The sequence below is a fragment of the Doryrhamphus excisus genome, linkage group LG13 (assembly GCF_037039965.1).
Source record: "Doryrhamphus excisus strain RoL-2023G ecotype Guam linkage group LG13, RoL_Dexc_Guam_v1.1, whole genome shotgun sequence".
Classification (NCBI taxonomy): domain Eukaryota; kingdom Metazoa; phylum Chordata; class Actinopteri; order Syngnathiformes; family Syngnathidae; genus Doryrhamphus; species Doryrhamphus excisus.
The window spans coordinates 3,525,131-3,547,504 of NC_136369.1; the positions used below are offsets into that span (position 1 = coordinate 3,525,131).

Here is a 22,374-nt window from a genome sequence, read left to right on the forward strand (position 1 = left end):
TTGGAAAAGCGCTGGTTTTGACATAAGCCCCATGATGAAAATCCCAGTTTCTAGATTCAAAATGCGATTTAATTTAGATATCTTAAAATTGATTATGTACACTCATCGGAAGTGTAATGGGAATGTCTCTTCAAAAGCCCTTTCCTCTGTTGTTCCCACATTTGCAATGGAAAATAGTTTAACTTTTACCCATTCAACTGCCTTTTTCATTTTGCTGCTTATTGTTTCTACTTCAATTTTAGAGGGTGGAACAAGGGCTTGCTTCTTTAGGCAGACTTAACCATACCTGATATACGCACAGTTTCACTTAGATCACTTAGTATAATCACCATAATCACTAAGCAGACAGTCCTGTCCTCTTGCCAGTTAGGGTGGATGCAGGCAACCTCGACAACTTGACAATGTACACAAATTAGAGGCTGGCATAAGAAAGGTATGATTAATGGCTCTTAGTGTGGAGGAGCCCCAGAGGAAGGAGGACCGGAGGGGCAATTCTTGCAAATGCTATGGATTCTCTGGGGCAAAAGGGTAGTGAAAGGAGGAGCTGCTAAGAAACAGGCCATGCTCACACAAACACAATTATTTTTAAAATCATATGTTCTGTTCCAAGAACTGAGATGTAAGTCAAAAATTGGTTTATTTCGGATTCTATACATAAATTATAGCTACAGTACTGTGCACAAAACAGCACATACAGTACAGCAATAAAACGCAGAATATAATAATTAAATGGAACAGTAATAAAAAATAAAAGCCTAAGCACCAGCACTACCTTTCTATTTCAGTAAGGCGGCTAGGCTGCACGGCGGTCAAGTGGTTAGCGCGTAGACTTCACAGCTAGGAGACCAGAGTTCAATCCCGCCTTCGGTCATCTCTGTGTGGAGTTTGCACGTTCTCCACGTGCATGCGTGGGTTTTCTTCGGGTACTCCGGTTTCCTCCCATATTCCAAAAACATGCTAGGTTAATTAGCGACTCCAAATTGTCCATAGGTATGAATGTGAGTGTGAATGGCTGTTTGTCTATATGCGCCCTGTGATTGGCTGGCGACCAGTCCAGGGTGTACCCCGCCTCTAGGCTCAAGCACCCCCCACGACACTTGTGAAGATAAGCAGTAGAAAATGAATGAGCAACCCGGTGCTGATGTGTACTGTTGTGTTGTTTTTGGAATGACAAGATTGTTGATCGACCACCTCCCGTAAAATCAAATGAAATTACTCAGTTTGATGAGTGGTGACATCTGCGGAATATTAATGTTGATGATAAGTAGTGGATGTGGTTGAATTTAAAGGATTACTGCCTGGGAGGTGAGCACAAACATTAAATGTTAATTGTGCTTCACTTGAATAGCCTAAAGCACTTTTAGACTGTCACCCTATTAGTTGCACAGTGATAAAGGGAGTATATTGGTATGGAAAAAAAAGCAGCAGCACATTGACACAGTATGGGGGATCTGGGGATCGAACCCACAATCTTCTCGTTGAGACATATCTGAGCCGCACCATCTCCATTAACCTGTTACCATAAATACAAAACTGGGTGGTGCAAAGCAAGTTTTAAAAATAAAGTCAGAGGCCAGACTGAGATGGTTGGGACATGTCCAGAGGAGAGATAGAATATATTGGTAGAAGGATGCTGCCTGGTAGGAGGCGTAGAGGAAGACCAAAGAGGTTTATGGATGTAGTGAAGGAGGACATGAGGGTAGTTGATGTGAGTGAGACAGACGCGGAAGTGGGTTCGATGGAGGAGATTTATTTGCTGTGGAGACCCCTGAAGGGAAAAAGCCCAAAGAGAAAGAAGATTTAGGATAAATATCCTCCTCTCTGAGCAACCATCTTATCATGGTGGAGGAGTTTGCGTGTCGGAATGATCCTAGGGCTTTAATGTCCTTGGTGGGGTCACCCATGACAAACACTTCCTAGGTGAGAGACCAGACAAAGATATGTTCAATAGACCCCTATGATGAGACAAACCATTGGTCCTCATTTCCCTTGCCCAGAAAAATGTCAGTGGACCCTCCCTCTGGAGGCGTCTTAGATGTGTTTGCATTGACTACCAGAGACGTCTTTCAACGTCTTATGCTTTTTTTCGCGGGAACTACAGATCAAAGTCTTATGCATCTTGTGTGTGAATTTCAGACCTGTAGGCAGCCTATTTACAGTGCATCCGGAAAGTATTCACAGCGCTTCACTTTTTCTACATTTTGTCATGTTACAGCCTCATTCCAAACTGAATTAAATTAATCTCTTACCTCAAAATTCTACACAAAATACTCCATTATGACAAAGTGAAAAAAGGTTTTTTTGACATGTTTTGAATTTATTAAAAATAGAAAACAAAAAAATCACATTTACATAAGTATTCACAGCCTTTGCTTAATACTTTGTTGTACTTTGTTAATACTTAATACACACCAAAGAGTTCAATCTTTGTCTCATCAGACCAGAGAATTTCTTCCCCGATCGCTCAGTTTAGAAGGCCGGCCAGCTCTAGGAAGAGTCCTGGTGGTTCCAAACGTCTTCCATTTACGAATAATGGAGGCCACTGTGCTCATTGGGACCTTCAAAGCAGCAGAAATGTTTCTGTATCCTTCCCCAGATTTGTGCCTCAAGACAATCCTGTCTCGCAGGTCTACAGACAGTTCTTTTGACTTCATGCTTGGTGTTTGTGCTCTGACATGCACAGTCAACTGTGGGACCTTATGTAGACAGTTATTATATTTCCAAATCATGTCCAATCAACTGAATTTACTGCAGGTGGACTCCAGTTAAGCTGTAGAAAGATCTCAAGGATGATCAGTGGCAAAAAGATGCACCTGAGCTCAATTTTCAGCTTCATGGCAAAGGCTGTGAATACTTATGTAAATGTGATTTTTTTGTTTTCTATTTTTAATAAATTCAAAAAAAGTAAAAAAAAAAACTTTTTCACATTGTCATAATGGAGTATTTTGTGTAGAATTTTGAGGTAAGAGATTAAATTAATACAATTGGGAATGAGGCTGTAACATGACAAAATGTGGAAAAAGTGAAGCACTGTGAATACTTTCCGGAAGTCCCAGCGGGGGGCAACAGTTCTATTTACCTCCAATTGGCAGCAACAGCTTGGATATGAAGAAGACAGAAGTTGCTGAAATGCATGCCGACAAAGGAAAATGGAAACAAATCCAGTAGAGTAGAAAATACAGGTAGCTTATACTGGCACAGTTTGTCTGGTTGTGGATCTGTGGCGATTGTGAAGAATAGGGGTGATGTTGGTGAGGACGTTGTTATTGTTTGTCTATAAATGGTTTAGACCACACACGTCTATAGTTTAAATCTGTAAATAAATGTTTTGTCATCAAAATATATCTTTTTAATGTGGTGTTTTTGTTGTTTCATAGAACTAGACAACTGTTTAGATGTTTGAGGTGTACTGAAAATACTGTACTGTAGTGAAAATATGGTCACTGCAGAAAAAGATCACTTTCTGTTTTGGTCAAAATCAAGTCTTTTCACTGAAACCACTCTACGTTCTACTGCCGATTTATAAAGAACAAAAAAGGCTAAAAACAAACTTTTTTTTCTGATCAAAGAAACGAGTTTAAAGTTTCTTTACATAATTGCCAGGTTTATGTAGTCCTAAAAGTCAATATTTTGCGGGTCTCGAAAGTTCCGCAAAAATGCCCAATAATTCAGTATTAGAGCTCTGGCTGGTTTGCAATGAGAACGTGAGATCCACAGGCGAATTGCTTAACTTTTGCTTAACAAGCAGCTTCTGCCTGGTGTGGTAAAATTCAGGTTAATACTGACATGCTTTTATTTTGACCTTACTTTGTACTGAACAGGAAATCACTGTGTACATGATATATGCTGTGGAACTAGACAGGTTATAGGTTACCTTGAGTTCCATTTACTATTTTACTGAAAACCCACACACGACACCTGGGCCCTAAAGGCCATCTGTTTTATTATTTATTTTAATAAAATATCCTCCAGGATGTTGATGGCTTTTTTTTTGTGATTGTTCTGGCCTAAAATGTCTGATTTCACGACAGATTTTTCACAAAGTTCCACATTCCAAAAACATGCTAGGTTAATTGGTGACTCCAAATTGTCCATAGGTATGAATGTGAGTGTGAATGGTTGTTTGTCTATATGTGCCCTGTGATTGGTTGGCGACCAGTCCAGGGTGTACCCCGCCTCTCGCCACAAGACAGCTGGGATAGGCTCCATCATACCCGAGCGACCCTAGTGAGGATAAGCGGCATAGAAAACGGATGGAAAAATAACATGTATTATGGGGGGTGCTTTAAAGTTTTTAGGTGGGCTCAAACCACCCTAAATACACCTAATGTCTTTCATGCTAAAATAGCCTAAAACTTATGGGTTGTTGATTTGGTATCACGTGACAGCACAACAATGGCTCACTTTTTATTATGCTCACATTAGCATATTCAGCATTCTGCTCTGTGTCGTCATACAACCTAATGTTATTTTACGTACTGATATATTCTATACCAGGGGTCGGGAATCGGGAAAAAGGCCAGATATTAAAATGTGTATCTGTGAGAGCCATATACATTTTTTTAAACATTGAATGCAATAAAATGTGTGCATTTTTATGTAAGACCAACAGTTTTAGATAATGGGCTCTAATTGTGTAGACCAGGCACACTACCCCACGCCAATGGGGTGTGGCCAGCACACTTTCGTGAGCAGCGCAGTGTCTAATAATAAATCAAATACTTGTTGCCATTAATACAACTTCTGCTGCTGCATAGTTTTGCACCATACTCAGTATATTTCATTCTTTTGGCCATCTTTGCCAGAAGGCTTGGTTCTGCAGCTTTAGCTAGGTGACTATTTGACTAAAGGAGAAAAGTTTATATTTACATGTTGACATCTCAATGACCGAGGTAGACTACCGCATTACCCAGTAATAATCAAGTTTTGGTGTTTGACCTGGAAAATATCAGGAAAGATGGATATGGTTGGCCGTATTGCAGTAGAAAATAGATGGACGAATTAAAATGCATAAAAAAGTTGTTGATTTTTAATATTATTTTTAACATTTATGTGATGTTTACTTTAAAATGAGAGCAAAAATAAATTTTTATTGTGGTAAGAAATGCTTGAGAGCCAGATACAGTCATCAAAAGAGCCCTACCTGGCTCCCGAGCCATAGGTTCCCTACCTCTGTTCTATACTGTTGACAGCTCCTTTTGTTAACCTCAAAAATTGGAACTTTGAAAGAGGGGGCCGTCATAGAACGATGACTGCACCCACCCCTTCTTTTTCCGCTTTTGTCCTATTAGACAGATTTAAGAAATTGACATTAACATCATATAACATTACATAAAAGTGCAGGTATTGGCCGACGTTGTAAAACACTAAATTGCTTCTTTAATGCTTTGCAGCATCCCCTGCGCCGGTGTCGTGGACTGTTCCTCATTTCTTGCACATCCAGTAAGAGTGAGAGCTGCGCACACGCACCAAGGTGCTGGTGGAGATACACAGCGGAGCGCGTCACTCAGGACTCTGCACAACGCAATTCCAACACAAATGGATATTTCCGTGGCTTTGATATACCTTTTCTTTTTTTCCAGACCAGGTAAGAGGAAGAAAACAACACGAATAGATTATTTGTGAGCGCTGCGTAATTAACGTGTGCATCAGTTTGCATCTTGCGCGGAACTGATCAAGGAAACATGGAGTAATGTTCGTTGAAATGGCATTCAGTTTGTAGACTAAGAGAGCGCAGTGGCTTAGAAAAGGACAACTCTTTGCTGTCTGCGCACAGTGCACCTAACAGAAAGGCAGGTTGCAGACACATAGCCTGCCATGTATTTCTGCAGGAATCCAATCAACAAAAAAAACATGTTAAAACGACTTCAAGCATAAGTACTCATTTAGGCTAAGTGCATGCAGCAATAATATGCAGAAATAATATTCACAAATGTTTCATATGTGTTGAATCATGTCTTCTTCTCCCTTTGCCAGCTTTGGCTTTTGGGTCAGATCAAGACTACCAGATTGATATCATCAATGAACTTGATTTGGCAAATGCCACCTACGGAATTACCCAAGTGGCAGGACTTCACAATATCAGCAAGGCCTTCCTTTTTCGAGGTAAGTTGGGAAATGTACTTTTAAGCATCGTTTTAAGGAAATTCCTTAAGTGCATTGCTTTCATGTAGCAACATAGAAACGAGTAACACACCTAATGTAAACTTATCCAAACTCAATACGAAAAACAGCACTGACATTAGCGATTATGTGGTTAAGCCAGTAAAGTGGTTCTTTCACTATCAATGTTAATTATTATTATTAACAATGGCGCCGTAGATTGCTTAATATGAAGGTAACATTATGTAAAATGAGAGTTGTTGGCTGTTTTTAGGAGTTTTTTCGGAATGCTTTATAGGTGGAATGGTTGCATCGCATTGTGTATTCTTAGCTGTCTCTTTTTTAGCTGTTTTCATACCTTTAGAACACACCAAAAAGAGAGAGTGTTCATGTCTTACATAAGGCTTGTGGATGATGGGCAAAAAACAAAAAACAGTTTTCCTTCAAGTTTTAGTGCAGATAGTTTAACCCTCATGGCAGCATCTTCTCTAAAATTACAATCATGCATCACAGGGTGTCACAGTAAATAGCATCACCGTGCTTCTGGTGCAAGGAAACACTCAAAATGCACTTTGCACGACTACATTATTTACATTTATGTACGCCTTTTCTGTATTTTCCAAATAAAATGCCTTTAATGTTGTATAAACAAAGTTGCAGTACCCAACCTGTAGATGAAGTGACTGGAAACAACACTGGTCTCTTATAAATACTTTAATTAGAATTGAGTAGTTGGGAAACTAGCTTTTGCACACATATATAAATCAAAAAGCCTCCACACAATATACTACAGATACAAAGCAAACCAGGATATAAGCTGGCTAAAACAATGTGATTTCATGCTTTTATTGAAACTTAGGCCTCCAGTCACAACAAGACTGAAATAAGCTATAATTATATGATATTAGGCAACACATGCCTCGAATGTTTTACAACGTCAAACTTAAAATACTCAGACTTTAGAAATATGTAGTTCTATAAATGGATTACAATAGTGATGCGCTAAGTACCTCACAAGTATGGGATCAGAAGAAACCTTTGCTTTAAGCATCCTAGCTTCTGTGCACTTTTGAAAAGGTCTGATAATGCTCTTGAGCGCTCTCCCTGTACTCCCATGGCACCCTCACCCATAAGCCTATTGTTAGAGAGTAGACGTAGTACGAACACCAAAATGTAAGAGAAGTAAGAACAGTGTTGTGCAAATGTGGGAGCGTTTAGGAGCTGGCTTTCTAAAAATAAGTAGGCATGTTTTTAATGTTTCCATGTATTTTGTATATACAGCAATGAAACGTAAGCTATCACATATTTATTTAATCTAGTGTTGACATTTCAAATGGTTCCATGTTTCAAGGGAATACAGTACATGAGTTTGCTTTGGCTCTCATGGGAGAATGACTGTTAAAAATGCTGCTTCAAAAGCCTGACCCAGTAAAAAAAAAAAAAAAGAGAAAGCAGAAAAAGAGTTTTTTTGTTTTAAAGTGTCGCATTTTAAGGATGCTGGCACAAACACCAGTTGCTTGAATCAATTCTGCAGCCTTGGATGCTGAGCACTTTGGAGTGTGTGAGTGTTTGTGTGTATGCCAATGGAATGGATGAATGCAGGATGCAGGACACCTAATTAGCCAAATATGAAGCAGAGCTGCCCAAGTTTGAAGGATGGAGGACACAGGATTCACAGCCCTCCTTTTTTTTTTTTTTTTATTGCTCGTGACATCTACACACTTGCACACTCCCACTGTTGCCAAGCTGCTCTCCTTATGGTTTTCAGCTTCACAGTGTTGAGCTGCACCATCGAGTGATAAATATGGTTTGGGAACTAAATATAGGCATACACTGCATGGCTATACATATAATAATCCCTTACAGTAGTAAGTCAAAACAATATTTAGAGCTCACAGTATGCATCTACTGAGAGTTGCAAGTGAAAATATCACAATGTACTGTCAGGAGGGTGTTGTTCCGCTTAATTGCTGCAGGTGGCAGTAGAATGCATCTCTATTTAGCTTTATTTGCACAGCACACAGCTACTGTACAGTTAAGATAGGAGTGCATGCTGACTTGTCCTCTTCAGACAATATTTTAGTGATTGCACGTGCCTGCAGGTAATTTCAGCAGCAACTTGACTTTTCAAAATATAAAAACAGAGAGGCAGACGTTCAAATTGGTTTCTGCTACAAAAGGTCCATGATTAAAGGTCTGTTAGGAGCTGCGCGAGAGCTGTTGTGACTGACTGTGTAAGTGATTATTCAGAATGATTTATGTATGCTGGATGTAATCATGTTGTGCTGTGAACTCAATATAATATTTCATCTGTTTAAACGCATACATTGTGCAAGAGCATATTGTAATGCAGTTGACGTGGTGTTTCGATTAGTGTCCAAGTACTGTGTAAGAGAGAGTTCAGTCTTTGGCTGGAGAGTCACGTTGGCCTCTCACCTGCACAACGTAACGTATCCACTGACTCACCATCAGCAGATGCTTTGCAGAAATCCTCCCAGCATGACTTTATCTCATCTCGATCCAGCTCTACTACCGACGATAGCGCCAGTGCACTTAATGAAAGATGGTTAAGGACAGGCTGCTACTAAAAGGTCCTTACAGTCATGCCTTGCTATTATGGGTTTTCAGAAATTAGTTAATTCATGAATTATCTGTTTTATAGTTGACTTTGGCCCATTATTAGTAAACACATATTGAAACACAAGCCATATTCTGGTCATTTGGCGCCAGTAATGACACAAAACATGATGACATGGCATGACAGTCACACTGTAGTTGTCAGCCATTGCATGTTCAACATGACAATAGTGAAAAAAAGTTGGCCCCTCATTCCGTGAGGAAGTGGTACGTTTTTTGGCATTGTAATTTGCTTCCCCATATTGTTTGAAAGCATTTCTTAGGCTTAGAATAAATAAATATATACATTGCAGGCTGACTAGTTAGCTCGCTAGCATGCTATGCTTCAATGGCAGTTTGGTATAAACAATGAATAAAATAATAACATAAATATAATATAACATGGCATGCATGTTAAGTGAATTGGCGACTTGAAATTGTCCATAGGTATGAATGTGAGTGTGAATGGTTGTTTGTCTATATGTGCCCTGTGATTGGCTGGCGACCAGTCCAGGGTGTACCCCGCCTCTGGCCTGAAGTCAGCTGGGATAGGCTCCAGCATGCCCACCACCCTCTTGAGGATAGGCGGTATCAAAAATGGGTGGATAATATAATACAATATTACATAGTAATAATAATAATAAAGGTGACTCTAGGGGTGTTATTTCATGTCTACAGGTCTCTAATGGTTAAAAAACATATTTATAAAGTCAAAGCAGTTTTCAATGCTCTAACTACATTCCATTTATAAATATTGAACGCTACATTGTGACAATTCACTTATCGTGGTCGGGTCCGGAACCAGTTAAACCCCCCAATAAACTAGGGATGACTGTATCCCACCTTTTGATGAATGAAAAGAAAAACAATGGTAATACTCACCATCTGAGCATTTATAACCAACACAGCTATATAGTACAGTATTTGCATATGCATTGTCGTGTGTACTGATGCTGTCGAAGACCTAACGCTAAAATTCTAAAGCTACTTACCACTGACAGACGTCTTGAAGTAACCTCTTTTCTTGAGAAAATTCGGACTGTACAATCTCTACATGAGTAGCGGGTTGCATGGAGGCGGGCTGTGGGTGGAATACATTAAAACACAAAATCCAAAGAAATAAGTGCAAATTCTGGAAGAACTAGAACACTTTTTGTGCTGGTTTTCATGTGTAGCTGTTCTGTAGGAGTCCACACCTCAATACAGGGCCGAAAATGAGCATAATTGGTCCTTTTTTAAAAAGTATGTTTAAAATATCCTCGTCTTGATTCTTGTGAACTATCATATTTTATCTTGTCTTGTGAGCTGAGTGCACCGTGCCGCCTCTAGTTAATACCATATCATTTTCTAATGTCTTGAAAAATGAAATGCATTAGTGAGTTGAAAGATGGCAATGGACATTTTATATTTGCCCTACAACTTTCTGGCGTTTGCTACAAATCTATCATTTCTACAGTATTAGTGCTGCGGGATAAAAGTTTTTTCAGGGACAAATACATTGTGTAACGCAAGCATAATAATATTTCATAGTTTGGTATGCCAAGGTTTAGTTCACTGAAAACATCATTCATAAACAAGTTACAGTATGTGTGTTTCTTTAGAGATTTTAATTGATAAACACTGCTATATTTACAGGAGGCTTATCTCCTGTCTTCTCAGTATTTCACTTATATGCCTATCTAATCAAGGATAACAGAAGGTCATCTGCATAGGCTGATTAAAATTCCATCCTACAACAAGTGTCCTTTCATAGGTGCCTATCAACTCGCTACAGGGAACCTGTTCATGAAAATCCAAATATCCTGATCTTTGATGTGCTTTAGGGGAATGTTATCATTTTTTTGTCAGGTTTGGCTCCTCTTAAACAGATCCCTGTATGCGCTCTCACAGGGGAGAGAGAACTAAGCTGCCTATAACGGAATGAAAAATGGCAAATTAAAGAGCCCAGTTTAGCTCACATTGCAGATGCTGCGGTAAAAATAGACAGGAGGTGGTAGAAGGTGTAATAAGAGATGAAATCTGTATAAATATCACAAAAAAATCAACACACATGCTTTGCGTACAATTTCAGTTCCTTTAAGTTCACCTTTTGTTGTTTGTATTTATACTATGTGAAGAACTGAGTCAGGATGCATATGGCAATGAGCAAGTCCCGGCTCTGGGCAATTCACAGCGTGAATGAAGCTAAGCAATACTACGACAATAAAGTCTTACAGAGCCACCAAAACCAATGAAGGCTATCAAACCTTTCATCTTTTATGTATGAGCTTCCTGGCTGCCTACAACTGGAGGAGGAGGCGAGACACTGGTCCCACCTCACAGGAGCCTCTATGGAATTATTCTATCTGAATTATTCATTGTACAAGAGGGGGATATCTTTTAAAGCAACAGGACATGTCTCTATTACAAGCTTGCTTTTGTATTAAATGCAGTATGTAGTGATTGTTGGATTGTGCATTGCTAATTCGGTAACCGCATGATCTCATTTTTTCACACCCAGACAAAAATCCATATGGCCTCAGGCATCACGGTAATGTTCAATCTGTAATTTATTTATTAATTGTAACAACAAATTCCTATGGGTAATGATTGATGATAAAATAAGCTGGAAATCTTGCATTAATAACATACAATATAAAGTGGCCACAGGCACTTCACTACTGCGTAAAGCAAAACACGTTCTGAACCAAAAAGCCTTCACACTTTGTTCTGTTCACTGGTGTTATTATACTTGAATTTTTGTGTAGAAATATGGGACATAACGACAAAATGAAAAAAAAAAAAAAACACCTCTACAAAATTGAATTCACTTGCCGTACTGCAAAGCAAAATTTCAGACCGTACATTATGCTGTGTAAGGAGAACATACAAACACTTTATTTCTTAAATCTTGAATATTGAAATAAACTAAAACTAAAATAAATTATTTGGTATGTCTTCAGACCGGTAAAATCATGCACAAAGCAAACAACCTTTGTGCAATAATGTACAACTACTATAACGAAAAATTTGACCTAAGGGAAAAGATTATTTAAAAATATCTGTATGGATTGAGACATTGGAGCAATGGGGACCAATCGGAGCCAGTTTCAGAAACAGTAAATGTATTTATGGTATTTACTAGGGATGATACTTTAGGGATGATCCGCTGCTGATCTTCTGTATTTTGAAGATTGGATACTACTATGCCTCTCGCCCAAACTCGGCTGGGTTCCAACATACCCCCGTGAACCCAACGAGGATAATCGGCATACAAAATGAATGGATGGATGGATGGATCACTGCAACAAGGCTGTGACCTTCTGAGTGTGAAGCTTCTGGGATGAGACTCTGCACCTCCAGACCATGGTTCTGAGTCAAAAAAAGGTGGATTTCACCCTCTGGTTTGAGGTCCTGCCCCAGGTGTAAGAGTTCAAGTATCTGGGGGTCTTGTTCATGAGTCAGGGAGGTTGGAGTGTAAGGTTGACAGGTGGATCGGTGCAACGTCTGCAGTAATGCGGTTGTTGTACTGGACTATCGTGGTGAAAAGATAGCTGACCCGGAGGGAAAAGCTCATGAGCTTTGGGTTTATTCATTCATTTTCTACCGCTTTTCCTCACGAGGGTCGCAGGGGGTGCTGGAGCCTATCCCAGCTGTCTTTGGGCGAGAGGCGGGGTACACCCTGGACTGGTCGCTAGCCAATCACAGGGCACATATAGACAAACAACCATTCACACTCACATTCATACCTATGGACAATTTGGAGTCGCTAATTAACATAGCATGTTTTTGGAATGTGGGAGGAAACCGGAGTACCCGGAGAAAACCCACGCATGCAAACTCCACACAGAGATGGCCGAGGGTGGAATTGAACCCTGGTCTCCTAGCTGTGAGGTTTGCGCGCTAACCACTCAACCGCCGTGCCACCCCCAGCTTTGTTGTGACCGAAAAAACAAGATTGTGAATCCAAGTCATAGGTTTCCTCCGTAGGGTGGCTCGACTCACCCTAAGACATAAGATGAAGAGCTTGGTCATCCGGAAGGGGCTCAGAGTGGGGCTACTTTGCAAAATTCACCTATTGCGGTCGGGTACGTAACAAATTAACCGCGATAAATGAGGGACCACTGTATCTGTTATTGTTAAGACATTGTAGAAATATTGCTCATCTTGCAAGTACTTGCTTTTCGAACAATGAGGTACCCTATGTACAGTATATATGCAAGGGCACCTTATCTTATTCATGGAAATGTCATCTATAATATAGTCTTACATGCTTATCTTGGATTCCTTGGCGTTGTGACTGTAAACTTGTGTGAGTCACCTCACATAGTTCAATTAAATGGCCTGTTTATAGACATCTCAAGCTGTTGGTAGAATGGGCTTTTTTCATCAGAAGCCTGATCTAATTAGTCGTGTTTTCTACTGCCTAAAGCTGTTATTCTTTGTTCTGATTTTATCACAGTTAACCTATAATAGAATTTGCTCTCGCATGGATGCCTTCATAGCCTGTCGTACGTTGGAAATGTTCTTTACGACTGATTACAACCACTGTTATTTTGCTGTTGCGTTTCAACAATATGAACATGTAATACAGTGGAACCTGCGACTGTAGAGTGTGGGGATGTAAACTAGCCATTGCTTGCAATTGACTTTCGCCAGAAACATGAGAATGCAAAAAAAATTATTTTAGGATTTATTTGTGTATATTTATAAGTTTGTATTGATTATTTAGTTTTTTGTGTGAATTGACAAACTGTGGTAAGATGTGGCAAATTAATTTTATGCTCTTTTTCTGTACTTTTGATTGCAACAACATGGAATTATCAGTACAATGCAACTAGGTGACACGTAAATGTAATAATTATACAGTGCATCCGGAAAGTATTCACAGCGCTTCACTTTTTCTACATTTTGTCATGTTACAGCCTCATTCCAAACTGAATTAAATTAATCTCTTACCTCAAAATTCTACACAAAATACTCCATTATGACAATGTGAAAAAAGGTTTTTTTTGACATGTTTTGAATTTATTAAAAATAGAAAACAAAAAAATCACATTTACATAAGTATTCACAGCCTTTGCCATGAAGCTGAAAATTGAGCTCAGGTGCATCTTTTTTCCACTGATCATCCTTGAGATCTTTCTACAGCTTAATTGGAGTCCACCTGCAGTAAATTCAGTTGATTGGACATGATTTGGAAATATAATAACTGTCTATATAAGGTCCCACAGTTGACTGTGCATGTCAGAGCACAAACACCAAGCATGAAGTCAAAAGAACTGTCTGTAGACCTGCGAGACAGGATTGTCTTGAGGCACAAATCTGGGGAAGGATACAGAAACATTTCTGCTGCTTTGAAGGTCCCAATGAGCACAGTGGCCTCCATTATTCGTAAATGGAAGACGTTTGGAACCACCAGGACTCTTCCTAGAGCTGGCCGGCCTTCTAAACTGAGCGATCGGGGAAGAAGGGCCTTAGTCAGGGAGGTGACCAAGGCCCCGATGGTCACTCTGTCAGAGCTCCAGCGTTCCTCTGTGGAGAGAGGAGAGCCTTCCAGAAGGACAACCATCTCTGCAGCAATCCACCAATCAGGCCTGTATGGTAGAGTGGCCAGACGAAAGCCACTCCTTAGTAAAAGGAACATGGCAGCCCGTCTGGAATTTGCCAAAAAGCACCTGAATGACTCTCAGACCATGAGAAAGAAAATTCTCTGGTCTGATGAGACCAAGATTGAACTCTTTGGTGTGAATGCCAGGCGCCATGTTTGGAGGAAACCAGGCACTGCTCATCACCAGGCCAATACCATCCCTACAGTGAAGCATGGTGGTGGCAGCATCATGCTGTGGGGATGTTTTTCAGCAGCAGGAACTGGCAGACTAGTCAGGATAGAAGGAAAATGAATGCAGCAATTTTTGAGATATCCTGGATGAAAACCTGCTCCAGAGCGCTCTTGACCTCAGTAGACTGGTCATGTACCTTGACCATATAGACAGTAGACATTAGCACACAGCCAAGATCTCAAAAGATTGGCTTCAGAACCACTCCGTGAATGTCCTGGAGTGGCCCAGCCAGAGTCCAGACTTGAATCCGATCGAACATCTCTGGAGAGATCTGAAAATGGCTGTGCACAGACGTCTCCCATCCAACCTGATGGAGCTTGAGACTTATTGCAAAGAAGAATGGGCAAAACTGCCTAAAGATAGGTGTGCTAAACTTGTGGGATCATATTCAAAAAGACTTGAGGCTGTAATTGCTGCCAAAGGTGGATCACCAAAGTATTAAGCAAAGGCTGTGAATACTTATGTAAATGTGATTTTTTTTTTCTATTTTCAATAAATTCAAAACATGTCAAAAAAAACTTTTTTCACATTGTCATAATGGAGTATTTTGTGTAGAATTTTGAGGTAAGAGATTAATTTAATTCAGTTTGGAATGAGGCTGTAACATGACAAAATGTAGAAAAAGTGAAGCGCTGTGAATACTTTCCGGATGCACTGTAAATAATTATGAAAACAACCGCACATAATACAGAAATAAATCAGGAAATTAATTCAATACAAGGTTTATTACTGAACCAAATCAACATATGACCACATATAACATGCACCAAGAGCAGCACAGAACTAATATTATTAAAGCCCCCATCTATGCATTTAGGCACATCATTAACATTCATGAACAAGGTTGGGAATAGAAAATTGGGGGCTGACTAGTTAGCTTGGTAGCTTTCTAGGCTAGTAGGAGCTGTCTTCTGTCCCTGCAGTGATCACATAGCCTGCTCAATGGGATGTAAACAAAGAATAATGCAGTAAAGTGACTTGGGTTGTTGTTTCATGTGGGGTCGTGGGGGTGCTGGAGCCTATCCCAGCTGTCTTTGGGCGAGAGGCGGTGAACACCCTGGACTGGTCGCCAGCCAATCACAGGGCACATATAGACAAACAACCATTCACACTCACATTCATACCTATGGACAATTTGGAGTCGCCAATTAACCTAGCATGTTTTTGGAATGTGGGAGGAAACCGGAGTACTTTTGTGATGTCACAGAGGAGCGTGGCTGTAGGCGCGATATGCTCTCTGCCCTTCCCCCAGCTCGGCTTCTCTGTTTACCAAACAAGCTCAGGCAGAAGTTATTTTATTTGGTGATTCCCAGCAAGAGAAAAATATTTCTATCTGTCAACGCCATTTTACACGGGACTCTTTTTGTTAAAAAGCAGTGTGGCCTCTCTGGGAACGGTGTATTAATGTTGGACACGTTGTGCGTCCACGTGACTTTATTGATCTATTATCAACTCCTATACCCACTATATTAGAAAGTGGGGTTCGAGTGTAGTTAGGAAGCACTTTGGCCGTGTGACCGATCGCAGCTGAGTGGGCATGCCCGGAGGCAGACGGTGGGCTGGAATAAATTAATAACAGATTATTTTGGCAGGAAGCACAAATCCAAAGAAATACAGCTGGAATATGTGCAGTTTCTGGAAGATCTAGAACGTTTTCTTTGCAGGTTATTGTGTGGAGCTGTTCTAGAGAAGTCCACAACTCTGTACAAAGGGTTGAAAAATGAGCATAATAAGTTCTCTTTAATAATAGTAATAATTAATATGTGATGATAAGACTGGGGCTTGAGTTGTCAGTATTATCACAATATTGTGAAATTGTTCTTCACTGGTATATCATCTTTTGTAGACACAAACATATTTTCATAACTGTTGATTGAATTGATTTGCCTTCTGTTATGTTATCAGACATATATGTCTGATTTCTTTTTTCATTTCAGTTGTTTAACAATTTTTTGTGCACGTATGTCCTTCTACTTCACTCATCTATGTCATCTAGCATGGCCTTACATTGTCCGTACATTGTACATCGTCTGCATGAAGCAAGCCAACATTATCACTGCAAGATGCAGCTATGGTAGCCTCAGGACATGTTTGACAAACAACCTTTGCACTCAGGATGAAGCTTGCATCACACTGGGGCAAAATGGGAGCACATCGCTGTTGCCTTATCGGACGGATCTGGCAGATTTTCATGTTGAAAGTGTGGGGAAAATAAACCTTAACATCCCTTGAAGGTTGGGAAACATGCGCCCCTTCTTGAAGGCCTGTTTGGTGGAACTCGCATTCGCTTTTAATGCGATAAAGGGTCACAATTTGTCAAATGATTAATTTGTTTGGGGGTGGTTATGCCACAGTGAAAAAGAGAGGTGTTGATCAAAATGTCAAGGAAAAGGGAGCAAAATTGTAATAAATTTCTACGTGCTTGGCACAGATTGTTACGGCGGCCAGCATTGTTTGTCATTTTCTCTTGGTTAAAAGAAAATATTGGGTTTTCATTTAATTTGCTACAGTTATCTTTTGTACTTCATCAGCTTTCAGCTATTTCAATTACCTCACTATTCTTACTTTGAATAGATTTGTTTTTGTTTAAACAAAGGTTGCATGAGCCTACACTCAGCAGGTGTCAATCATCTGACTGATATGACAACCGATTTGCAATTGTACCTCTGGTACATGGGGCGGTTTACACTGATTCTTCATTTCAAAAAAAAAAAAAAAAAAAAAGAGAGAAGCTCGAGGCATGTACTGTAATTTGTTTTTTCAAAAGGATGGAGTCTGATGCACAAAATAATTTGCTGTGTTTATGTATTATTGTTATTTATTTGGATCATGGGAAATGTCAGGCCTGTGTTAGACTTGTTGCTGGATATTTGGATATTTGTGAATTTTCTTGATTGAGTTTGTCTTTTGCTATATATATATATATATATATATATATATATATGTATATATATATATATATATATATAGCAAATATTCTTGCAAACATTCACATGCACTTTGCTGAGTGAGACATGAAAGCCCCGTCTCTCAACCACAACAGGAAGCGGAAAACCCCCGTCCCTTGCGCCCACCTCTCCGGGTGGCAACCCCTCCCCTATCGATGATTCCGGGGTGAATTATGTCCCTTAACCTACCACTACAAGAGCCCTCCCAGAATTCACCCATAGTCAAAATCGTCCGCACGGCCCCACCTTCTCCGCCCTCTCTGCCAAGCATGGTGGGGAACACCACATTGACACCACTGGCCCACTCGTCCACGCCCGAGCCCGCCGCCTCGACCCCGCGAAGTTGGCAGTCTCCAAGTCGGAGTTTGCGCTTGGGCATTGTCAGCCGTTCTGACAGCCCGTGGGCGTCCCCCCTCCATAGTGTGCCCAATGCTGACGGCGGGTTCCGTACATGTGGGGATTACCGCCGCCTCAATGATGCTACCACGCCCGACCGCTACCCTGTCCCCCTTGTCTTGTCTTGTATATATATATATATATATATATGCTGAATCAGGGTTATGGCGTCTAAGCTACACAAATGTACCATATGGAAAAAAAATATATTTAACTGATGGAGTAACTATTGTTTCATAAAAGTACAAGATATAGACCTGTTCTGTATAACGAGTATCAGCTCATTCCTAAAGGTTACACAACTGTCAGGAAGACGTACGGAACTCGTCAACAAAATCCACAGTTAGCAGGAGGCCAATTTTGCGGGAACATTTAGGAGAAAGAGGAAGGTAACACTGGAGAAGAAGTCCACAACCAAGCATGGTCAGTCTTGTACGAGAAAACAGTCCAATGCCACAACAGTACTGCTTATTACAGGCAGCTGATGCCACACAGACATAATACCAGAAAAACCTTGACGCTGACATATTTACTAAAACATGTTTGTAAATAATACTATTAAAAATTATGTCCCACGTCTACAAACATTTAGTTTTACCCACCTTACCTGTGAATATTAACCATGTCTGCTAAGTGTTCAAACAATTGGCTCCCAGATAAGCAGGAAATATAACACTTTTAGGACTGCAGTTTATTAACATTTTAACTTGATTACGGCTCTTTAGGGAATAGAAATACACCCAATCATGCAGAGATTTTTCAACCCCGTCTTACCTCAAAATCGTCTCTGAAAGGTGCAAGTTATTGCCATAAAAACAAGAGGAACATCTCAACAGCCATTTCTTTCTGAAATGCATAATCATTTATCCAACCCCAACACAGTTGCTTCACCTTGTTTGGCTGCATGAATGAGTCCCCTGACAAAAAACTGTCGCTGACACATGTTAAAAGTAGATAAAAGACGTTTCTTCACACACAAGTTTGTTCACTTATGCTTTCACTCTGAGTTCAAACCACATATTCGTTTTTTTTTTTTTTAACTTTGAAAAAGATCTTGTGTTGAAATGCATTATGTTTGGTCTCTAAAGGTTTTGCAAAGCTGTCATGCTTGATGTCAAATTATTATATTAAAAAATATATTACTTAATAAATCACATTGTTGTGGATGCATACAGCCTATTATTACTGGTAGTCATATTTAAGATTTAAGTGTTAGGTGATTCACGCCTAAATTCAAAGTGGACCTATTATGCTTTTCCACTTTTCTGACCTATAAATGAAGTTAGAATGTTGTATTCTCATGTTAAACAATGACAGATAATGAGTTTTGCGCATTTGGAAGTAAGCCCTGAAAAACGATTGGGATGGCTCAAAATGGTAGGTTTCAAAAAGCGTGGTAAAACTGCCCCTTTCTGTCTCAGATATATATTCTGTCCAAGTCTCTGCCATCCCCCAAGCTCTGCTTCCCCAGCCTTTCCCCAAGCGCTACTCTGTTTATGTAACAAGCTCAGGCAGAAGTTATTGTATTTGGTGATTCCCAGCAAAAGAAAAATATTTTCATTTGTCAACGGCATTGCACACGGGACTGTTTTTGTGAACATGAACGTGAGATATCAGCCTGTATATGAAACTGTTGCTGGAGCCAGAAGCAGTGCGCTCTTGCCTCTAACAAAGTGTATCCGGCAATGAGCGCTCTTCCTCGGGCAGGCGGGTTTGCCACACGTTCGGCTTCTCCTGAGCTCCACCGCACCAGAGTTCAAACACTTTTCAATTAGCTCTCTAAAGACTTTATTCATTTATTATCAACTCCTACACTTACTATATTAGAAAGTGGGGTTCGTTCATAGTTAGGGAGCGTGCTCGGATGCGGGCCTTCGGGGGAATACATTAAAACAGACTGTTTTGGCGGGAAGCACAAATCCAGGGATATACAGCTGGAATAGGTGCAGATTCTGCTAAATCTAAAAAGTTATCTCTGCGGGTTATTGTGTGTAGCTGCTGCATTGGAGTTCATAACTCAATACAAAGGGTTGAAAAATTAGCATAATAGATCCTCTTTAAGCATTTTTATGCATAAAATTGGAAAATACGGTTTAAGGCATTCAAAAGATTTTGATGTAGTTTTCTACATTAGCCACTTGGTGTCAGTAATGTTACTGCAATATTGGGTGGCACCCACAATCACTAGACTTGTGTATCTCTGGAAGGACACTGTGGGGTTGCGACATGGCAACCTGAAACCGAAGTCTGAACTCCTGATATGACTTCTTGTCTGCCAGGCTGTCTGAATGCAGCTAGGCTAACTCGGATCCTGTTGTCATGGACTAATGGTTAAATGAAAATACTTTGCTCAAGGGCACCTTTGCACTAAATTACTGAGCATCCATTATGGAGACAGGTGAAAAGAAAAAAATCCCTTTAACATAAACATAACAGTGTTATAACCGCACAACGGCATTGCGTTTTCTGAATTTGGTGTCAAGGACATAAAGGAATTTAGAGTAATGTACACTATCAGTATTCTTCATAAGGATATGACACATACACACATGTGTGGGGCCCGTCATGGATCACGTGTTCGGCTTTACCGAGGTGCGACTTCAGAGATCATCTCTGGCAGAGAAGCACGGCACAGTGACCTTTGCCTGTATTATCTCCCCCTGTGTCTCCTCCTGGTGTGTCCTGTGCTTATCGCATCTCCCAGTGCTGCTCTGCATGCTGCACATGCTGTACTACCTGTTTATACCGCCATCACCTCTCCATCATCTTTGTAGCATTACAAAAAAAACCAGCTCTTATCAACAATGTGGCTTTGACTGTTGTGAGTAAATGATTAAGGAGCCTGCCTATCATCTTTATTGCACGATGATTGGCTCATTTGGAGATTGGTTGCTTTATTCAACATTTAATGATATTGTATTGTAGGGCTCTCCGGGGATGAGAGCTGTTTTCCCAGCCTTATCCCGGTCTCATATTTTTCAAGTATGCAGACCATAGCTAATTGAGATAAATGGTTGTGAACGCTGCCCTGATAATAGGATGGTTGGTGAACCTGCTGGTTTGTGCCGTCTGGAGTAGGTTGAGAAGGCAGATAAGATTGGCTTTGGTTGGGGGTTGGCTGGTCTCTTTGAACTGGACTATATGTATGTGTGTGTGTGTATATATATATACAGTAAAGTCTCGTTATATCGATATCTGTTAAAACGAATTACTACTTATTACGATACTATTTTCATTTAAAATTTCTAGTCTTTTATGATATAATTAGCTCTGTTAATACGATACACGGTTATTATGATAATCCGGTTACTAGGATGCCCTTTTCATCTCCCGCCAGCCAATTTGGTCTGCTTATATCGATACAAAAGCATCTTAAATCAATCTTTGCTTAAGGATTTCAATACCAAAAAAGAAGACGGCGAACGGCTGCTTCCAGTCAACTTTATTTTTCACACTTCCACCACCAGAGTGCAGCACACACAGCGGAAAACACCCGTCCCTCGCGCCTACCCCTCCGGGTGGCAACACCTTCCCTATCGATAGTTCCGGGGTAAATTATGTCCCGGTAACCGGTAATCACTACAGAGTAAGTTTATTTTTATTTACTGTAGTACAAAATGTATTGTAGTACAAAAGCATGCTAGATACGCAATCCATGAACTCAAGGAGAAAATTACATGCCATATCAAAGATCTGCCCACTTTTAATGCAGTTCGGCGCAGGATCGGATATATGGATAGTCCGGTTATATCGGTATTTTTTCCGACTCCCGAGAATATCGATATAACGAGACTTTACTGTGTATATATACATATATATATATATATACACACCGGGGTTCAATTCCACCCTTGGCCATCTCTGTGTGGAGTTTGCATGTTCTTCCCGTGCATGCGTGGGTTTTTTCCAGGTACTCCGGTTTCCTCCCACATTCCAAAAACATGCTAGGTTAATTGGCGACTCCAAATTGTCCATAGGTATGAATGTGAGTGTGAATGGTTGTTTGTCTATATGTGCCCTGTGATTGGCTGGCCACCAGTCCAGGGTGTACACCGCCTCTTGCCCGAAGACAGTTGGGATAGGCTCCAGCAGATAAGCGGTAGAAAATGAATGAGTATATTTATAGGAAGAGCCCTCCTTGGCTCTGTGGCTGCAGGGGTTAGGTTGCATTGTGGAGGGGTTTATGCAGCTTGCAGACAGGCATTATACGACTATACTCATGTACAATCAGAGGTGCGCACTGCGGATACTTCAAGCAAGGAAGACTTACTAACGTGCACTTGTCGCTAGATGGTCAACACAGGTCTCTTCCACATATAAGGTGTGTTATGAAGTGATTGCTCGTGCGTATAAAGTTGGCAGTCTTTCACATCCATATTATGTGTAATATCAATTTAGTACGGCTAAGGTTCACAATTTTGTTGGCTTTTGGCTGCCCTGTTCTCGCGAGACAGCGTTTCTCCAAATGAGAAATCTCGTCATGTTTTTAT

At 40.3% G+C, this 22,374-nt stretch overlaps 1 protein-coding gene across 2 annotated transcripts in view; it reads left to right on the forward strand.

Annotated features, from left to right (window-relative positions):
- Positions 1-5,453: 5,453 nt before the first annotated feature.
- LOC131139865 (protein kinase C-binding protein NELL1-like) overlaps positions 5,454-22,374 on the forward strand; it is a 237,854-nt gene continuing 220,933 nt past the window's right edge. For both annotated transcript variants that reach the window (XM_058089792.2, XM_058089793.2), the window contains exons 1-2: positions 5,454-5,587; positions 5,977-6,105. In XM_058089792.2, coding sequence (XP_057945775.2) covers positions 5,539-5,587; positions 5,977-6,105 — 178 coding nt within the window. In that variant the 5' untranslated portion in view covers positions 5,454-5,538. The remainder of the gene's footprint in view (positions 5,588-5,976; positions 6,106-22,374) is intronic.